Source organism: Natator depressus, chromosome 1 (assembly GCF_965152275.1).
Source record: "Natator depressus isolate rNatDep1 chromosome 1, rNatDep2.hap1, whole genome shotgun sequence".
Taxonomy (NCBI): domain Eukaryota; kingdom Metazoa; phylum Chordata; order Testudines; family Cheloniidae; genus Natator; species Natator depressus.
The window spans coordinates 208,200,546-208,220,469 of record NC_134234.1 but is presented as its reverse complement, the minus strand read 5'-3'; the positions used below and the strand labels follow the sequence as shown (position 1 = coordinate 208,220,469).

The window sequence follows — 19,924 nt, the reverse complement described above, 5'->3', positions numbered from 1 at the left end:
AAAATAGTTGGATTATAGGAGGTTAACTATTGGTAGCCATATAAAATAGAGTATCTCTCCTTTAAACACTAGATCAGACTAGAGAGATGAGACCTCACGTGCTCAGATCTCGTAATGCTGTCTGTGTCTCAGTACTGCTGGCTAGCTTGGTGTTTAGGGTACCTGAGCTCTTGGGTTCTCTGAAGTCATGAATGTGAATCCTTCCACTGGACTGCTTCAGTAGGGGCTTTCCTCCATGATCCAGGAGATGTTGTGCCAGAGCTAATATAACACCTGGACAGTTTTCACCACCATTTCTGTTTTCCTCCTGGGTTCTCTTTGTATCTCTGCAGGAACAGCCTTTCTGGTTCCGCTGCTTTTACATATTGATCTGGGGCAAAGTGACACTCTACAAATATGTCACCTGCTGGCTTGTCACGGTGAGTCCAGAGAGGGGATATGCCCTGAAAAAACCTCCCCTTTTAACTTGAGTAGGACAGATGCATCAGAGCAAAGAACCTTATAGCTGCTCTGCTCAGCCCTCCTTCACAGGGGCTGCTGTGACAAAGAGCTGGTTGGGAATGTTTTGACAAAATAAATTAATCAGAAAATGCTGATTTGGTGAACCCAAAACTCTTTGTGGAATGGGGAAAACTTTGAAATTTCATATTTTTGTAGGATGGGAAAAATCCATCCATCTCCCTGTACCGCCCCCCCCCCCCCCGGTTTCAGTTGCTGGGAGAAAGACATAATAGCCAGACCAGGGAGTTGAAGTATCCTGCTGCTACCCAGTTCTGCCCTTCCTAGCCAGTAGGGAGGCAACTTGTAGCAGCTCATCTCTGCCATTCCCAACAGTAGGCACTGTGCCATTGTGGGGGAGGAGCCTATAACTGCCCAACTCTGACTTCTCCAGTAGGAGGTGCTGCTTTTCCCTGATATATGTAGCTTCTCACAGGAAGGCGTCTGCATCCTCGTTGGCCTTGGGTACAATGGCCAGGATGAGAATGGGAAACCACAGTGGGATGCTTGTGCCAACATGAAGGTTTGGTTATTCGAGACAACACCCTTCTTCACGGGGACCATTGCTTCCTTCAACATCAACACCAATGCCTGGGTGGCTCGGTGAGCAGGGGGCCTTTCACAATCAGAGCACCAGTCTCAATCTAGGCCCAGGCCAGAAGTTGGAGGGCTTGCTGGGGCAGATATGTTGGGAATGGAGTATGAAGCCCTTTGTCTCTAGGGCACTGGTTCCAAGGTGGCCCAAAAGCAGTTGTGATTGAAAGTTTTTTCCCATCTCATGACCATTCAGTGGTCCCTTTGAAATGATGTGACTCAGCTCTTGGTTGGACAAGTGCTCAGTCATGCGAAATATTCACCTACCTCAACACTTGAGTGCTCTCAGCAGGTTGGCCTCTCCCCATTAGCCAGGATCTCTCCAGGGCAGGGCTGAGGCATGTTGACCAGGCAGCAGGAACAGCCCTGCTGCTTATCCCACTGAAGGGACACAGAGACCTTCAGTCTCTCAGAACACATGTCCCCAGTGTGCAGAGGGAAAGGAGCTAATCAATCAGAACTGCATTGAGTTTCTCTTCTTGGCTCCAGCTACATCTTCAAACGGCTGAAGTTCTTGGGTAACAAGCTTCTGTCACAGGCATTGGCCCTGTTCTTCCTGGCTGTGTGGCATGGGCTGCACTCTGGCTACCTTGTGTGCTTCCAAATGGAGTTCCTTATAGTCATCGTTGAAAGACAGGTACGCTGTGTCTGGTATATTAGCAGGGGGGATGGCTTGTGATAGCCAAGGCCCCATGGGCTCTAAGGACCCAGGAGTCTGTGGCAACTTTGGGAAACTTTCACGCTGGAAGCTTTACCTCAATTAAATATAAAACTGACCTGTCCCTTACGTATCTGCATTTTACACCATATTGTTTGCTCTTAAGTGGATTGCTGGCACCTGTATGGACAATCCATAATTCCATCACAGAAGATGTCAGGGAGGAAGCCAGTTTGGCATATGGGTAGGGGGCAACTGATGCTCTGGGCACTTGGGAAACTTGCAAGCACATGATCTGGTTGCATCTGCTAAAACTAAACTATTTCACTGTTGGTAGTAGGGCTGTCAAGTGATTAAAAAATTAATTGATCAGTTTTAATTGCAGTTAAACATTAGAATACCATTTATTTAAATTTGGAGGGGGGCTAAATAGAGGGTCAGGGCTGGGGATTCTGGGCTTCAGCCCCCCTTCCCAGAAGCGGCTGCAGGCTGTTCCAGTGCAGCACCCCATCCAGCACAGTGTTGATGCCTTCCACCCCACCCATAGGTATGTCATTAATGCATTAAAAAAATGTGTTAACTGTGATTTATTATGACAACCCTGGTTTATAGCTAATCTCTTTAGGGTTCACATTAAAACTCTGAACTGTTTTTAGAGTCATTGTTTGACTGTCTGCAGTCTGACAACACTACATCTTTCAGAGCATAGAGACCAATTTTGTCTATGATTACTGAATGCACAGGGCCCTGAATGTAATGCATACAGATGTCAAATTACAGTAGGAATATCATACTGACCATTCTTTCCTTTTTTGTCAGGCTATCAACCTAGTGCGGGACTCTCCTGTTCTGAGTGCTTGGGCCTCTATCACCATCCTGCAGCCTCTCTACTATGTGCTGCAGCAAACCATCCACTGGATGTTCATGGGTTACTCACTGGTGCCATTCTGCCTTTTTGCCTGGGACAAGTGGATCAAGGTACATAAAAGCCTTAAAGGCAGCAAGATTTTGAGGGATGGGAGAGACCAGCATGCAAGCTAATAATTAATCCCCTCTCTCCCCTGACAGGTGTATAGCTCTATTTATTTCTTAGGCCACATGATATTCCTCACCTTACTGCTCGTGTTGCCTTACATCCGCAGAGCACTTGTGCCACGGAAAGAAAAGCTAAAGAAAGCAGAGTAACAGCCAAAAGGTGAGACTTAGGTACAGCTGCAGAGTGGGGCAGGCAAAGATGAGGCCTAGAACAGCAAAGGGGGCAAAGGTGCAGGTCAGGATTGAGGGATAACAGATGTCAATGGAGGCTGCTTTATTCCTAACTTTGCCTGTTGTCTCCTTTTCAGTTTGTACCATGCGTGAACTGTCACAGGTGATGGACTCATCCCCTGCTAAAGCACCACCTGTCAAGTTTTCTGTGTTCAAGTTCAACTGTTCTGTCAATGTGATGAGGGGAAAAGAGAGTATGGGGTCAGAGACCCCCTGGTGAGGAGCGCAGAGGGCAATGCCCCTCCACTTTCCACACCCTCTACATGTTGCCTTATCTCTCTGCTGCCCTCTGGTGGACACTCCTTTCTGCTGAATTCAAATGATTGTAAAGCACTAAACACCACCACTATGTGGGGATGGAATCACCTCTGAATTTTCTACTTCTCAGTCATCCCAGATAAAAATTGTTTCCTGTTTTTTTTTCCCCTCCCCCCTCCTGCTTCAGCTGCCTTTTCTGGTGAGTGGGAGGGGTGGAACCTCCTCCCCAGGGAACAGTAGGTCCAAAGAATGTTAAATATCTGCTGTGGGAGACCTCTCTGGCTCAGGTTTATCAGGGTATGGTTGAGTGACAGTTACTCTTGACTGTACAGTCAGCTGCTGCTGAGGAATAGGTTTGTCAGCAAAGGTCATAATACAGGCATAGACCCTCCAGCATCTCTCCTCAGCTGCAGTTAGAAAATTCACAGCACAAAAATGCATCTTTATCAAAAGTAATTTTAATATAAGGAGAAAGAACAGCCCCAGAGGGGTGCCTACTGGCCTCTCACCATGGGAGCAGCCTGTATGGAAGGAAAGCTCAGCATGGTATGCCTTGAAGTCTACTACTAAGCCTTCAGCCAACGTTGACTCTCAGTGCTCCTTACACACACGAGTAGAAAAATAGCTGCCAATTCTAGAAAGATCAGAGTCCTACTCCACAGGGCCAATTATGGAGGGCTCACACCACCCCCCATGCCTCCTCAAAGGCTGTGGTGATCTTGGCACAGGTCAGGGCAGCAGAGAGGGGATAGTTGCTGATGGAGATCATCTTCTCTGTATAGTTAACATTCAGCTGGGGAGAGAGAAGAATGAGGGGGAAGTAGGAAATCCATGTTACTATCCAGTCAGTTAACACCCCCAACCACTGCACTTCAGTATTTTTCACACTATGTACTGCAATCCACCCAAAACTGATAGGCACCCACCCTTGAAGCAGGGCAGGACAGCTACTAACTCATAACATTTTGCATCCAGATGAAGTGGGTTAGCATGGCTGTGGCAGAAAATCATAAAATTTCAGTGCAATTCTGGGAGAGGAATTGAAAGGGAATACCCCCTTAAGATAAGCAATCATGCAGGTGAGCACAGGCCTTGCATCAACAGCATCCTCTCTGTAGTGCAAGAACACCATGATGTATACTGAAAGGGAAAGAGTCCCCTACTTCCCATGACAGGTTGTCTGCTCCACCAGGCAATCAATGATTGGAGAAGAGGTGTGTCAGCTACCACTACCCTTACCGAGCCATGGGCAAAAGCTCCCACAACAATTGCAACAGGCTCTGCAGTGGGAACCAGTTCACGCACATCCGTCACGTTTGGAACTGAGAAAGAGGTGCCTATCTTCATGCAGCCCACAGGGAGATGATCAGTCACTGGATTCTTGATGACCTGCATGGGCAAACACATTTAGCTTGAGGTTTAAAGGTGAGATCTTGGGATTCCAAACAATTTTTCTGTACAGCAGCAGAGGCTCACTTCTTACCACATTCTCAGCCCTTACGGAGCACCACAGAGTCATTAAGTTCCCCCTCAACAGTTAGGAATAGAAACTTTTACCTTCAACAGTTTCTGGGGCCCATCAGCTGCACGGACACTGAGTTTATGTAGCAGCTGAACTGGTCGGAGAAAAAGAGAACAAGGAAATTTTCATGTGCCAACTGTAGAGTACCTATTCTTCAGCAAGCTGAGTTGGGAAAAGCCTCAAGTTTTGTGTCTGAACCTCCTAATTTCCAATGCCTTTAACAATGTAGAACCTTCCTTTGGGGCAGCACCCCTCAGGCTCAGACCTGGACTCCTTTCTCTCATCCCATTCTCCCAAACAATCTATGGCTGCAGTTTACATCCCCAGACTTGCAGAAGGTTATTTTGCTTCACCACAGCAAACAGAGCCAGGGTTGGTTGGTTCGTTTGTTTTTTATTGCCTTCCTCTGCAGCAGGGTCAACTCTCAGTTTTAACTTAGTGTAAATGGTGGATTTTCTGTAACAAACTCTTTAAATCATGATTTGAGGACATCAGTAATTCAGCCAGAGGTTATGGGTCTATCACAGGAATGGGTGGGTGAGGTTCTGTGGCCTGCAATGCACAGGTGGTCAGACTAAATGAGTATGGTCTCTTTTGGCCTTAAAGTCTGAGTCTATATGGCTCTTTGAATCTTTCCTCAAAATTTTCAGCCCTGAATATTTATGGCTTCCTTCTATCCTGTGTGGTGACAGGTTTCAGAGTGGTAGCCGTATTAGTCTGTGTCAGCAAAAAGAATGAGGAATACTTGTGACACCTTAGAGACTAAAATTTGAGCATAAGCTTCCATGGGCTAAAACCCACTTCATTGAATGCATGCAGTGGAAAATACAGTAGGGAAGATATAGCTATCTATCTACACATACAGAGAACATGAAAAAATGGGTGTTGCCATACCCACTATAACAAGAGTGATCAGTTAAGGTGAGCTATCATCAGCGGGGGGTGGGGGGGAGAACCTTTCGTAGTGATAATCAGGATGGCCCATTTCCAACAACTGACAAGAAGATGTGAGTAACAATGGGGGGAAAAATAAGCATGGGGAAATAGTTTTACTTAGTGTAATGACCCATCCACTCCCAGTCTTTATTCAAGCCTAATTTAATGGTGTCCAGTTTGCAAATTGATTCCAATTCAGCAGTTTCTCATGGGAGTCTGTTTTTGAAGTTTTTTTTGTTGCAGTATTGCCACTTTTAGGTCTGAGAGTGACCAGGGAGATTGAAGTGTTCTCAGACTGGTTTTTGAATGTTATAATTCTTGATGTCTGATTTGTGTTCATTTATTCTTTTACGTAGAGACTGTCCGGTCTGGCCAACGTACATGGCAGAGGAGCATTGCTGGCACATATCACATTAGTAGATGTGCAAGTGAACGAGCCTCTGATAGTGTGGCTGATGTGATTAGGTCCTACGATGGTGTCCCCTGAATAGATATGTGGACAGAGCTGGCAACCGGCTTTGTTGCAAGGATAGGTTCTTGGGTTAGTGTTTTTGGTGTGTGGTTGCTGCTGAGTATTTGCTTCAGGTTGGGGAGGCTGTCTGTAAGCAAGGACTGGCCTGTCTCCCAAGATCTGAGAGAGTGAGGGATCATCCTTCAGGATAGGTTGTAGATCCTTGATGATGCGCATCCTGATTATCACTACCAAAAGGTTTTCCCCCCCCCTCCTGCTAATAGCTCACCTGAACTGATCACTCGTTATAGTGGGTATGGCAACACCCATTTTTTCATATATATATATATATATATATATATATATTCCTACTTTATTTTCCACTGCATGCATCCAATGAAGTGGGTTTTAGCCCACAAAAGCTTATGCTCAAATAAATTTGTTAGTCTCTAAAGTGCCACAAGTACTCATTTTTTTTCTATCCTGTGCTCGCTCATATCTGAAGGCCCCTCCCCCAGCTTAAGGGGAGAAGCTACTGAACCCAGGGCTCAAGCAAGTGGAGGAGGGGGAAGGAAATAAAGAAACAGGCTAGCAGGTCAAAGTGTCATAAGCAGGGAGCTAGAAGGGGATGAAGCAGTTTGAACCTCTTACCCATTAGACCGCAGAATCGATCAAAGGTTCTGGGAATCCTGGTCTGGGGATTGACTTCAATGAGAACATTCTTCTGGGTGTGGATGTAAACCTGCAGCAGGCCAGCCCGGTTCAGGGGACTGTCCATGAGCATCAGGAGGCTCTTAAGTAAGAAAGCACACAATGGGGGAAGCACATGACACCAGAGAATTTGATGCTAAAAAGAAGGCTCAACTCTCAGACATCAGGGTCTGGGCACAGTGAGCAGGAAGGGACTATTCTGCTGAAGAAGTGGTAAGAAAAGATCCAAAAAGGTGCACTAGGTCTACTGCAGCAGAATTTTAAAAGATGGCTGTTTACGTGGGTAATGTGATTAATAAACTTAAAAAAAAATATTTGGAAGGGCCAATCCTGCTTTAAAGAACAAGCTGACCTCTCGTTATGGGGAGACCAGAGAAAACGTTCCCTTTCGGGTGGCTTTTGCATAAGCGCCTCCTGCAGGGACTAGTGCCTGGCGTAGCGACCTGGCCCTTCCTAGGACCTGCACAACGGGGGTCGTACCTGGTGTGTGATGTCGGGCCTCACTTCCCCTGGGTCCCGGCCGCTTCGCAGCAGCAGCGATTTGTGCTTGTCGCAGTTCAGCAGCTCGTACGTCTTCCCAACCTGCAGCCAAAGGGGCGAGAAGAGAGTGAGGACAAGGTGGGTCACGGCGAGTCCCGCCGGACCCAGCCCAGTCGCGTTCCCCGGCACCTTCACGGTCTCCAGACTGGCTCCCTCGAGAAGTACTAGAAGCCGCCGTCGCTGCCCCCAGGCCTGCTTCGCCTCCCGGGCCGGGTCAGTCTCTGCCGCCGCGTCCCCTACTGGTCTTCGGAGCTGCCGCTTGGGCACCGCCATCTTAGAACCGGAAGCGACGTCACACCTGCAGCTCGTGCTCTTCTAAGCTGGGACCTCGCACTTTCCCCCGCTGCGGCGCAGACGGAGCCTAGAAATTGGCCCATATTCCCAGCACTTCCGGTGTGCGAGAGGCTGCTTCCGGTAAGAGAACCGAAACATGGACGTCACGTGCCCTGTGTCCGGATATTTACCCTCACTGTATCTCGGTTCCCGGCAGGCTGGCCCGTTACTGGGATGTTACCATTATCCAAAGTGGTGCCCGATGATCGAAATTATGAAGCCGTGGTGTAAAGTTACTTCTTCCCCGCAGCGAGGCTGGTTTCCGTCTGCCATTTTTGAAGCGGGCATGGCATCTGCCCGGTTGTTTTTTTAAGCTCAGGGCGCCATGTTGGAAAAGGGGTGAGCCGCTTCCGGTTACCGGTTCCTGCCGGAGGGGTTAGAACAGAACACTTCCGGTGCCCTTTCTCCCTCCTCCTGTAGCGGCAACGTGGGGGCAGGTGAGAACTGGTTTAGGGGGCGCGGGCTGAGCTCCCAGCCGTAGGGGAGTCCGCGTCGGGGCCCACGGAAGGGACGGGGGAGCGAGACTGACTGACTGACTAACTAACTTACGCGGCTGCCTATTTGTCTGTCCGTCCCACAGCGCCCAACCGAAGTCCCCATGGCCCAGAACCTGAAGGACTTGGCGGGGCGCCTCCCCGCCGGGCCGCGCGGGATGGGCACCGCCCTCAAGCTGCTGCTGGGAGCCGGCGCCGTCGCCTACGGGGTCCGCGAGTCGGTCTTCACTGGTGAGTCCGACTGGACCCGTGCTCCACCCCCCCGCCCCCTCCGGCCCAACCCGTGCTCCACCCCGCACCCGCTCGGCCTGGCCTGACCCGCGCTCCACTCTCTTCTCCCTGCTCTACTTCCCCCCTGCCGGCCCTGCCTGACTGCTGTCTGCTCTCCCCACAGTGGAAGGAGGACAGAGGGCAATATTCTTCAACCGCATTGGTGGGATCCAGCCAGACACGATCCTGGCCGAGGGGTTGCACTTCAGGTAAGGGTCAGAGGTGCTTGAGGGGTGCTCCTGGGGTTTCATCCACATCCCTAGATTATCTTTGAACCAACTTCCTCTTGATTGTGATCACCTGCGGGTATCACACCAAGACTTTAACTGCTACCACCAGTAAATTCCTTTTTGAAAAAGTAGCCTTAATCTCAGGAGCATAAACATTCCTGTAGTTCCTAAATCTTAACTTAAAATCTACTAACTATTCTAAAGATCTTGCTGTACCTCTGAAAGGACCTGTGCTGCCGACAGAGCTTTGCTGGGTACCATCTTCAGCTGCATGGCAGCAGCAAAGTTGGGAACTTATAGCAATGAGGTGGCAACATCACAGCTAAATTGAGATCCTCTAAATAACTGTATCAAGTGTGACACACCCACTTTCTGGATTTAATAAATAGGGAGAGACTACAAAAAATCCACTTGTTAGAAATTTAATGTCATCATCAAAACAGAAAAAAGTTAAAGTTTTTAGCAGGAAACAGCTGAGGTAATAGCTCAACTGCTCCATTAGTACTGATCTACCTGTGATACTTCTGGGGGGGGTAGCCCCCATTACTGTAGAACTTAAGCTCTTCATATGACAATCTTAGATATATTTATCCTCACCATGCCCCTGTGAGGCAGGGTGATGCTACTATCCCTGCTTTATAGTCTGGGAACTGAGGCAAGGCCAAAGTCATGCAGGAAGGCTGTGGTAGAGAAGGGGTTTGTGGTCTTCCAGGTCCGAAGCTAGTGCCCTAAATATGGTTTCATCCTTCTCCAGTATTATTAAGTCCTTGGATTCACTGTTTCCCCTCCCTCCCATTGCACACACATACACTCTCCATCCCAATCTCCTTTCCCTCCTTTGTGACACTTCTGTTGTTTGTATAACATGATTTTTCTCCTTGGCTTTTCAGGATCCCCTGGTTTCAGTATCCAATAATTTATGATATCCGAGCTCGACCCCGAAAAATCTCCTCCCCAACGGGCTCCAAAGGTGAGACCATCTACTTGACCAGGACAGAGGAAGGGACACAGTTCTTTGTCCATGGTTTCTGTATTAGCCCAGTGCTAGAATACTAGGGGGCATGTGGAGCCTAAGCAGAGGAGTTGAATAGTGGAGTTGGAGCTGCAAGCCAGGAGTAAGACTTTAGCAGAAAGAGGGGAGCCTAGGACTGGAGTAGTGGTGTAGGGCCTGCAGATTTAGGGGTATTGGCGAAGCTCGTGGGAGCCAGGCTAGGCTTTGGGGATGTAGTCAATCTGATTCCATCTCTTAGATCTGCAGATGGTGAACATCTCTCTGCGTGTCCTTTCACGCCCCAATGCTGCAGAGCTGCCCAAAATGTACCAGCGTCTGGGTCTGGACTATGAGGAGCGGGTCCTTCCTTCCATCGTCAACGAGGTGCTCAAAAGTGTTGTGGCCAAGTTCAATGCTTCACAACTCATCACTCAACGAGCTCAGGTCTGTTTATTATCAGAGGTGCCTGTCTGAGTGATCTGTTCTCCTCCCCCCCACCCCCAACCCAGATGCACAGAATGGACAAGGGACAGAGGCTAGTGTGGAAGGATTAGCCCTCTGACACCAGGGTCAGAGTCACTTTCCGGCCAGGTTCAATGATGGAAGATACCACGAGACACCTCAACTGGCTTCTGGTTAGTGAGGAGAAGCCTGTGGTCCTGGTACATGTTGGGACCAGACACACAGGAAAATGTAGGAAAGGGATTCTGGAGGTCAAGTGTAGACTCCTAAGGAAGGAACCGTAAGGTCAATCTATACAAGTCAGACAGACTAGACTGAAGAGATGGCAGAGATAGAATCCAGCGAGATGAAAAATTTTCATTGGCCAGGATCACACCATTGAATCTCCAGGGGTACAAATCCCAAGATGTAAGAATGTGTTACCGGCCTCCAGATCAAAAAGAGGAAATTGAGTGCACAATGTGGAGAGACATCAGAGGCAGGAAAACTTAATGAAGATAATGGGGGATTTCAACTGCCCACACACAGCCTGGTCCAACAGCACAACCAAGTTTAGAGAAGCAATTGATTGACATTTTAAGAGAGCTGTTCCAAGAAGCAAGTTCTAGACAGCACAAGAGAAAAAAGAACACTTTCCTTTTAGTCTTAAGAAACTGATAGTTAAGTCAAGAAGTGACAGTAGCAGAGCCACTAAGGAATAGTGACTACAGTATAATAAGGCTCAACATCCATGGGGCAGTTAGGGTATCAAAAAATGACTAAACTTTAGAAAGGGAGATTTCAATAAAATGAGTAGGTTAGTCAAAAGGCCCTTTTAGAAGTTAAACGATAAAAGTAAGAGGTAAAATCCAAAGATGTAGAATTGATGCTACTTATAAAAACAATAATTGAAGCAACATAGGTGCGTTGAACTAAAAGCGATCCAGAGAGCCAAGGAGTGAACCAATATAACTGAATAAGATTCAATATGCTATTCAAGCCAAACAGCAATCTTTCAAAAGGTGGGACTTATGAAGCCAATAAACAGGAGCATAAATTATAGGAGACAATGTATAGGAGGGAAATTAGAAGGGCCAAAATAGAGTTTGAAGGGCAAATAGCGAAAGAAATAAAACAAATGAGATTCTTTCAACATATGAGAAGCAAGAAGCCTGAGAGAATTGGTGAGTCCCCTGGCTTATCAGAGGTACAATTAAGGATTTGGTTGAGAAGTTGCATGTTTTCTTTGCATCAGTCTTCAGCACTAAGAATGTTGAAGGGATTCCTACCATAATCTGTTCTTTTCTGGTAGTGAAGATGAGGTCTGTTCCAAATTGATAATTTAAAAGGCAAAATCACCAGGCCCAGCTGGTTACAGAAGGAATTTCAGGATGAAGTGGCGCAGCTGCTAACAAAATAGTTACACTCTCATTACCAGCCTCTGCTCCAGAGAATTAAAGGATAGAAAATGGTGTACTTATATTTTAAAAAGGCTCTAGGAGTGATCTGAGGGATTACTATGCAGTTAGTCATATATCTGTGCCTGGCACACAGGTTGAAATGATTATAAACAACAAAACACCTAGAATTTCATGATCTGATAATGTCTAACCTGCGCAGATTCTGCAAAGGAAAATCATGTCTCATACATCTCAGAATTACTTGCACGTGTAAGAGAAATAGTGGATAAAGAAGAAAGGGTTGCCATTTCTTTAAACTTCCAAAAAGCCTTTGACTAGGTCCTACACAAGAGCCTACTAAAGAAGCTCAGTCATTGTGGGGGTGAGAGACAACATATAGCTGTAGATCAAAAATTGGTTACAAGACAGAAAGTAAAGAGTAGGAATAAATGGTTAGTTTGCATCCTGATTAGAGGTTAACAGCTGGGAATTCAAGGGACTGTACTAGATCCCATGCTGTTTAATATGTGTTCATGATCTGTAAGGGACCTGGGTGAGCAGTGAGGAAACAAAATCTGGAGATAAGAGTTATTTGGGTTAGTCTGGACTAGAGGCGACTGGGAGGAACTTCAGAGATACCCAAACATGCTAAGGGAATGGGTCACATGATGGCAAATGAAATCCAGTGTCAATGAATGCAAAGTAATGCATGAGGGAGGGAAAAAGCTGAACCTCTGCGCCATACAGGATTCAAAATTAACTGTATCAGCTCAGGAGAGAGACCTGGGCAACACAGACAGCTCATTGACAGTCTCTGTGGTTAAAAAAGGAAAACAAAATATGAGGAGGCGTATGGAATGGGATTGTGAATAATACAGGGAATATTATAATGCTTTTATATAAATTACTGGTGCAGCCTTCTCTGGATACTGTGTGCAGTATTGGTCACTCCTCTCTAGTGGATATTGCGGGACTGGAGTGGGTTCAGAGAAGAGTGATGAGAATGATCAAGGGCCTGGAAAAACGAAGAGACTAGACAGATTGGGATTGTTTCATTAGAAAGGAGACATAAGAGGGGACATAAGTCTACACAATAATGACCCCTGTAGAGAAGGGAGATCAGGAACTTATTTTCTCCCTGTCTCAGAACACAAGAACACGAGGACTCTCAATGACATTGAAAGTGACTAACTGAGGAAATCATTGCCACAGAATGTCACTGAGGCCAAGAACTTAGCAGGATTGAAAGAGAGTGGATATTCATATAGGTATCAGGACTATCCAGAGTTAGTTAATGCTTCAGAGTTTAAGCCAATCTCTAACTATTAGAGACCAGGCTGAAACCTAATATGGTCACATTTTCCCACATCTGCTGGCTGCAGGGTTTCTTGTACTTTTCCCTGAAGCAGCTGGCCCTGGCCACTGTCAGAGACAGGGTACTGGACTAGATGGACCGTGGGTCTTGGTCTGGCAATTCTTACGTTCCTATGCAAGGGTCCTGTGCTGCTCAAGAATCCTCTCCTTATCGCTCAGGATACTGGGAACTAGGGGCCCTAGGAAGTGGATTGAAGGGGAGGGGGGCAATGATGCTCTGGAGGGAATGGTAACTGGGAAGAGATCTGTGGGTTACAGTCCTTCTGCCCCTCCTACCCACTCTTTCATTTCAGGTCTCTCTGCTAATCCGACGGGAACTGACAGAGCGAGCCAAGGATTTCAGCCTCATCTTGGATGATGTGGCCATCACAGAGCTAAGTTTCAGCCGCGAGTACACAGCGGCTGTTGAGGCTAAGCAAGTGGGTGAGTTGGTGCTGTTCTCAAGCCTCAGCACAGTGTTAGGGGATGAGTGCTGCAGGAGCAGCCCTTCTGTTTTGGAATCCTCAGCCCATCTGCCTCTGTGACAGGTGAACTCTGGAATCCTACTGGGACAGTTAGCCACAGGCAGTTCCATTCCTTTCCTTTTTGTATAAGGAAATTCAGTGCCGAAAGTTTTGTCTAAAATGGCACTAATGTCACATGGATATAATCACAGTCAGGTCTTGCAAAAGTCTGGCTCCTTTGGCCAGCATCCAGAACCTGTGTATTTGACGGGCAGCATTTGAAAGTGCTTGGTCATGGAAGCTGGACTAGAAGATTCTCCATTCCTGCAGCAGGCTTCAGTTCCTATTGCTTCAGGGAGATACGCTCAGTTCCTGACTATTAGTGTTTGTAGCTGTATTGTGGTTGTGCCTAAGGGCCCCAGCCTCCCTGTGCTAGGTACTGCCAACACATAAATTGTGTCAAAAAATGGACAATCTAAGTAAATGACTAGCTGGGCAAGGGCAGTTATGGTGATACCATAACTGCAGGCTGTGAGAAGTACGAGCCCCAGGGAATAGACTGTAGGAAGGATCCTGCCATGGGATTTGGAAGGATGGAACCTGGTTCTAATGTCTCTGGTTTTGGCCTTTTCCCCTCCCTAGCCCAGCAAGAGGCCCAGCGAGCCCAGTTCCTGGTGGAGAAGGCCAAGCAGGAACAGAAGCAGAAGATTGTCCAGGCAGAGGGGGAAGCCACGGCTGCCAAGATGATATCCTTTTCATGCCATGTGGGTGTGATTGGGGAGGCGTGCTGGAGCACAGGGATTCTGGGAGTCTGTCTCAGCCCACGATACACATACTGGAAGCCATGTGATGGATTGAAGGCAGATGTGACTTGCCTTCTATCATTTGTCCCCCTTCCCTGGGCAGAGCATGGGGGCTGTCTGCATTGGCCTGTGATCTTGGTGATAGGCTGGAGCCTCCATTCCCAACTGACGCTTACTTAATCTACATCAAACTTCCAGCTACGGCCCCTCAGTCCCATTGCCTTTGGCTTGGGGAGGCTTGTGGTGTCCCATGAGGTCAAAGGTCAAGGTGATTTAATGAGCATTGTTTCAGAGAATCTGGTATCACTCAGGAAGGGAAAGTTGGGTGGGGGGTCTGTTAGCAGATTCCCCCCTTAACTTACTGTCATCCTCACATTGGTGAAGCCTTGAGCAAGAACCCAGGCTATATCAAGCTGCGCAAGATCCGAGCTGCCCAAAACATCTCCAAGACAGTGAGTTGGGGGCCTAGGGTTGTCTCATGCCCTTTCACTAACTTGTTTGCACTCCCCCCACCCATCCCAGAGGCCATGTGATGAGTCTAAGGCGAATGTGACCTGCTTCCTCGTGACCTTGCCCCTTTGCACCCCCACCATTCTGGTCAGGGTGGGGGTTGTCTGTACTGATCTGTGATCTTGGTGTGGGGGGAAGCTCCTACCCCCCAACCGTAAAGGCAGATCTATATCAAACTTCAGCACCCCATACCCAACCACAGCCACCCAGAGGCCCCAGTACCCTGTGGTTTGGGAAAGGGGGCACATGCCTGCTTGGGGGCCAAAGGTCAATGTGATGGGAAGTTGAAATGAGCACTAGTTCTCAAAATCTGATGGCACTGGATGTGGGACATGGCTTTGTTCTTATTCATACTTGTACTGCTTGAACAAGATATGCTATTATACCAATATAGAACCCCATGTAGACACTCGTAATTTGGTTGTAAGCCTGGCTTATATTGGTTCACTGAACCCAGTTCTACATAAATCAGACTAAGAAATGTCCACACATGACTTTGCACCAGTTTTAACTAAATCTGTGTTTAAACTGAGTTTAAAGTTTAACTGGTGCTGCCTCAATTAGCAGGTGTAGAAATGTAGGACTGGAAGGGACCTCGAGAGGTCATCTAGTTCAGACCCTGTATTCAGGCAGGGCCAAGTAAACCTAGAGCATCCCTGATAGGTGTTTGCTAACCTGATGGGGATTCCCCAGCCTCTCTTGGAAGCCCCTTAACACAGTGGTTCTCAAACTTTTGAACTGGTGACCCCTTTTACATAGCAAACCTCTGTGTGCGACCCCCACCCCCCTTTTAAATTAAAAACACTTCTTTACATATTTAACACCATTATAAATGTCGGAGGCAAAGTGGGGTTTGGGGTGGAGGCTGACTGCTCGCAACTCACCCATGTAATAACCCGAGACCCCTTCCAAGGACTTAGGCTACACTCAAAAGCACAGAGTCTGTCCCACCCAAAAATGTGTGTGCAAGGGGGCAGTTGAGTGGAGGGGTCTCATTCACTCCACCCCTTTGTGAACTCGCTCCCACGCCAGCCACCCTGCCCTCACTTGGTCTCTCTTCCAGATTGCGGCGTCGCAGAACCGTGTGTATCTCACAGCTGATAACTTACAGTTGAACCTACAGGATGAGGGCTTCACCAGGTAAAGGGGGGGGGGGGGGGAAGAGTGTCATAGAGGCTCCAAATAGCTCCAGAAGATGGATTCCTCCCTCAAACTCACTCCCTCTCTATGTGAATGTTAAAGGTGTTCTGAGCCCCAGAGTTACCCCTCTGGAGCTCTGTCCCTCTGAATCACATTTCTCTTGAGTGGGGTGAGTCCATGGATAGCATGGGAGGGCCTTGCTTATATTTCTAAAGCTCGGGATTCAAATCAAGTTAAATCTAATAGTTTTTCTCTTTTCTCTTTTGTGGCTGCCTCTCCTGATATGCAGAGGAAGGTAAGGCACAGGTCACTTTGTGTGAGCCCTTTTCCATCACATGGGAGGCAGGGCTGCTGGGTATCCCAGAGTTTCAGGCAGCCAGGGAGGTGTGCCATATGGAAGAGGATGGTCCAGTGGTTTGAGCACTAGCCTGAGACTTGGGTTCAATTCTCTGCCCTGCCACAGACTTCCTGTGTGCCCTTGGGCAAGTCAGTGGGAGTTTGGTGCTTAAAGGCATATGAGGATATAGGTCTTGGTTTCTGTCTGCTCCCCAGCTGTAAAATGGGGCTTATAGCACTGCCGTAGCTCTCAGGAGTGTGGTGAGGACAAATGCATCACGCTGTGAGGTGCTCCAATAGTGGGATAATGGGAATGAGATAATGCCATGGATGGATGAGAGAGGTTGGAGGCCAGATGGGTGGTGAATCAGTATTTTTAGCAGCATGGTCAGTGCAGGCCAAGATGGGATCAGGGTGGGTTCCTGAAAGTGGAGGAGACACACAGGAGGAGAGCCCAGACTGAGGAGGGGTGGGATCATGGAAGGAGGCAGTTGGTATGGGAATTGCATGCTGTGGGTGTGTTTGGCTGCTGTGGTTTTTGGTGGGGGAGGAGAGGAGGAGTGTGTTTCTCTGTACAGGATCCCTTTCTCCATAGGCTTTCTCCAAGCAGGTTGGAACTCCCTCCATGCTCTCAAAGACTTATGGTGTTTAGGGTGATCTCCTGTCCCTGGGCCCAGAGTCTGTTCCCCAGTTGAATCCCACATGTGACACAGGGGAAGGCCAGCCAGTCTTCGGTAGCTAAGTTAATGGGTTAAAGCAGGTGGCCTGGTAGTCAGGACTCCTGGGTTCTGTTTCAGCTGTGACCTTGAGTAATTTCTTCCCTCTGCCTTTATTTCTGCCACTGCAAAATGGGTTGAATTTTTACCTCTCCCAGGGGGCTCATGGAGCTTTGAGAGACATGCTAGTGAAGCCAGGGCTGGAGGCCAACTCTTCTCCAAATGTCAGCCTGATCAACTGTTAAACTCTAGCCCCTGCATGTGTGCCTCCCAGACTGTAATGTCTCATTCCTCTGTCCCCACAGTGACAGCCTCCTGACCAAACCAGGGAAGAAATGAAACTGCTAGAACAATTCACACCAACTGACAGAGCAAGATGTGTGAGTGACCTTGACGATCTTCCCTCACCCAAGATTCCCGCTCTGCCTGGGCCCTCTGCTGGTGCCTGTTAATTTTCACTGATTGTTCTCTCTCACTCACTTTGAAATTCCTAATGCAATGGCCAAGCTGGTACCCAATCCCCAGTGTTGGGAGCCATCTATGCCATTGGGCTTCACCAGTTGGCTAGTTTAATTCCTGCTTCATTTGGGTGCTATTAAATCCCATTTGGTGGTTTTAAACTCAGGCAGGGGTGGGCAGTATGAGCCCTTGGGGACCTGTTATTCACACCCAGCCTCTACTAGTGCTTGGATTTTAATAAGACTAGAATCGTAACTGCTGTGTCTGCCAAGCCTGTGAGGCCTTTGTTTTGGTACCAGCACCTAGCTTTCACTTCAATGAATCTCTTGTTAATTTCTCTTCCAGCCCTCCCTTCCCCATGGGAAAACTCCTGAATGAAGGTTTCATGGGGCTCCTGCCATTTTTGGGCTCTCAGATGACATAATTTTATCTGCTCAGTGATTCTTTCAAAAGTTTGTAAAAGTAAAAAAAGAACAAAAACTTTTGTCCCAGGTGTGTTTAGTAGTGGAGAATGAGTTCTGTGTTTGTTTTGGTTTAGAAGAGGGGCTTGGGTATGGCAGTGACCAGAACCAAGATGGTAGGGGGACAGGGTGTGAAACCCTCATTGAGTTTGGGGGGAGTGTTGGAGCTGATGCATGAAGCCCTCCTGCCAGCACACTTGGGCAGGGTCACTCTTGTATCCCAGCCTGATACACTCTGGAGCTGAGTTCACAGCAAGACCTACATGGTTCGTCATCTCCCTTCCTCAGCACCCTCTTATCTCAATTTCACACTTGCTTCATCTCTAGATGTGTTCTCCATTATTTGACTTGTACAGAGCCAGTTCCACTGCCTTTTGAGCTGCATGAGCCAAGCGGATGAAAAAAGCCCCACAAGAGCAAGACTGCTGCTGTGAGCACTTCCTGCAGAGCATGCTGCTTGGGAGGCTGTATAAACAGCTGTATTTAATTCAGCTGTCTCCCGGCCTTTCTTGCTCAGCTACAAACTGGATTTAGGGTGGTGAGACCCCCCTTGGTCCCTCTGCTCCTCTCAAACCGCAGGGGCTCCAGTTGTGATCCCCACATGGGGCTCAAAGCTTGGGCTATCAGCAGCAGGGGAGAGGACTCCAGCTGTGAACACCCCTTCACCCCCATGGGCAGACAGCCAGAGCAGGAGCTGAAATGTGAAATAACAGCAGCCATGAAATTGTCAAGAATATTGATTTCACTGCTGGTAGATTCCCTACTGTGAAACAGCCCTGCAGGGGCTCACAGCTGTGAACTCAGCCCCCAGCTGACAGCTCAGGCTGTTGGGGAGTGTGTGGGGGGGCCCAGCTGTGAGCCAGCACCTACCTAACAGCTGGGCAGGGGCCAGATATGAGCCCCCTGCCTACAGCAGAGGCTGTCAGTCCCAGGGCTGCCAGGCTCTAGCTGTCCCATAAGGTCCCCCCTTCAGTGCTCCTGGTGTGGATGCATACTGCCAGGAGAAGATGCAAGCATGGACATGGAGCACTGCTTTATTTATATCAGCTTAACTTTAGTTGACTTAATGTTGTAGTGTAGACCCTGAGACAGATGGGTTTAGGACAAAGTGCTGAGAGAGACAGGGAGGAGAAACAGACACAGCCTTTTGAGTTTCCCTTTTTCCCCATTCTGTTCATTTTCATACACTGTGCTCCTCACTGAAGGTCTAAGCACCTGACACCGTCATTCACTTTTGTCAACCAACCCCTTCTGTGCCTTGACAGGGCCAGGTTAACAAACCCACTCATTTGGTTTTTTAAATAGCTTTTCATCTAGTTCACAAATGAAAACACACTTGGGAAGCCTGGCACTGCATCCTGCACTGATCAGCGGAGACCGTACAACAAGGACCTAACCTTGTGTTATTGAGCAGACCCTGCTCTTTTCCCCCAAGAGTTGGGCTGTGAATCAGGGCCCATAGCACATTCCAGCTCTGATCATTCCATTCTCTCATCCCAAACATTTTGCTTGCAGCTACAATTCTTTGAACAATCATTTAGGACAAGAAGTGACAGTGTTGCTGTGCAGCCGCTGAACAGCTACTGTCTCTGAACCAAGAGGTGGCTGCATTTCAGTGTTTGGCAAACCAACCCTATACAAGCCCTACCCAACCACCAGTGTGAGTACCAGGCTTAATTAGCTTATTTCAGAAACTCAGATGAAAAAAGAAGTTATTCTGAATGAATAACAGCATGTTTTTGAGCAGTTAGGACCTCAGCCACTGACTACATAGGGTAAAATCCACAGTTATTGACCATATCCCAACTCACAGAACTGTCTGCTTCAGACAGAGACAGGGAATGGGATAGAGAGCCTTTTACCTCTAGGGCACCGGATCTTAGGTGGGCCAGCTAAGAGGCACTGGCTGGCTCAGGGTGGGTTTGGAATACCATATGGGTGCCTTTCACCACTCAAGCATTGGTTCCAATCCATTTCCAGGTCAATGGACTACCTGGTACTGGCACACTGGCAATTCTCCCTAAGGCAATGACACTTGGGCATATGAAAAGAACCTGCTAACAGGTTCATGCACTAGGCCCAAGCAGAA

At 48.0% G+C, this 19,924-nt stretch overlaps 3 protein-coding genes, 1 long non-coding RNA gene and 1 other non-coding gene across 7 annotated transcripts in view; 4 read left to right on the top strand and 1 right to left on the bottom strand.

Moving 5' to 3' along the window:
• LPCAT3 (lysophosphatidylcholine acyltransferase 3) overlaps positions 1-7,758 on the top strand; it is a 31,548-nt gene extending 23,790 nt beyond the window's left edge. Inside the window, exons 8-14 of one of the 2 annotated variants that reach the window (XR_012635758.1) lie at positions 333-419; positions 935-1,101; positions 1,582-1,729; positions 2,570-2,728; positions 2,819-2,945; positions 3,094-4,699; positions 7,483-7,758. Coding sequence is in view for 1 of the 2 variants with exons in the window: in XM_074934279.1 (XP_074790380.1) it covers positions 333-419; positions 935-1,101; positions 1,582-1,729; positions 2,570-2,728; positions 2,819-2,935 (678 nt within the window). In the remaining variant the exon portion in view is untranslated. Of the gene's footprint in view, positions 1-332; positions 420-934; positions 1,102-1,581; positions 1,730-2,569; positions 2,729-2,818; positions 2,946-3,093; positions 5,640-7,482 lie in introns of those variants that run through there. The other variant, XM_074934279.1, reaches the window with a different exon arrangement.
• EMG1 (EMG1 N1-specific pseudouridine methyltransferase) lies at positions 3,751-8,096 on the bottom strand. Its single transcript, XM_074934305.1, has 6 exons — positions 7,564-8,096; positions 7,375-7,476; positions 6,835-6,976; positions 4,832-4,890; positions 4,514-4,663; positions 3,751-4,067 (listed from the first exon to the last, which is right to left on the bottom strand). The coding sequence occupies exons 1-6, from the start codon at positions 7,705-7,707 to the stop codon at positions 3,954-3,956; spliced, it is 711 nt and encodes a 236-aa protein (XP_074790406.1). The 5' UTR covers positions 7,708-8,096; the 3' UTR covers positions 3,751-3,953.
• A 30-nt stretch (positions 8,097-8,126) lies between these two features.
• PHB2 (prohibitin 2) lies at positions 8,127-15,867 on the top strand. Of its 2 annotated transcripts, none has more exons than XM_074934296.1 (9): positions 8,127-8,204; positions 8,348-8,492; positions 8,656-8,740; positions 9,652-9,731; positions 10,066-10,196; positions 13,261-13,390; positions 14,053-14,158; positions 14,590-14,665; positions 15,787-15,867. In XM_074934296.1, the coding sequence occupies exons 2-9, from the start codon at positions 8,366-8,368 to the stop codon at positions 15,865-15,867; spliced, it is 816 nt and encodes a 271-aa protein (XP_074790397.1). In that variant the 5' UTR covers positions 8,127-8,204; positions 8,348-8,365. The 2 variants fall into 2 exon arrangements, with proteins under 2 accessions (XP_074790397.1, XP_074790389.1); XM_074934288.1 differs by having other exon boundaries at positions 10,012-10,196.
• On the top strand, positions 14,739-15,039 carry LOC141981108 (small nucleolar RNA U89). The gene has a single exon (XR_012637663.1). It is a non-coding gene; the product is annotated as a small nucleolar RNA U89 (small nucleolar RNA).
• Positions 15,868-15,893: 26 nt separating the features above from the next.
• On the top strand, positions 15,894-17,854 carry LOC141974574 (uncharacterized). The gene is made up of 3 exons (XR_012635776.1): positions 15,894-16,158; positions 17,221-17,295; positions 17,720-17,854. It is a non-coding gene; the product is annotated as an uncharacterized LOC141974574 (long non-coding RNA).
• The last annotated feature ends 2,070 nt before the right edge of the window (positions 17,855-19,924 follow it).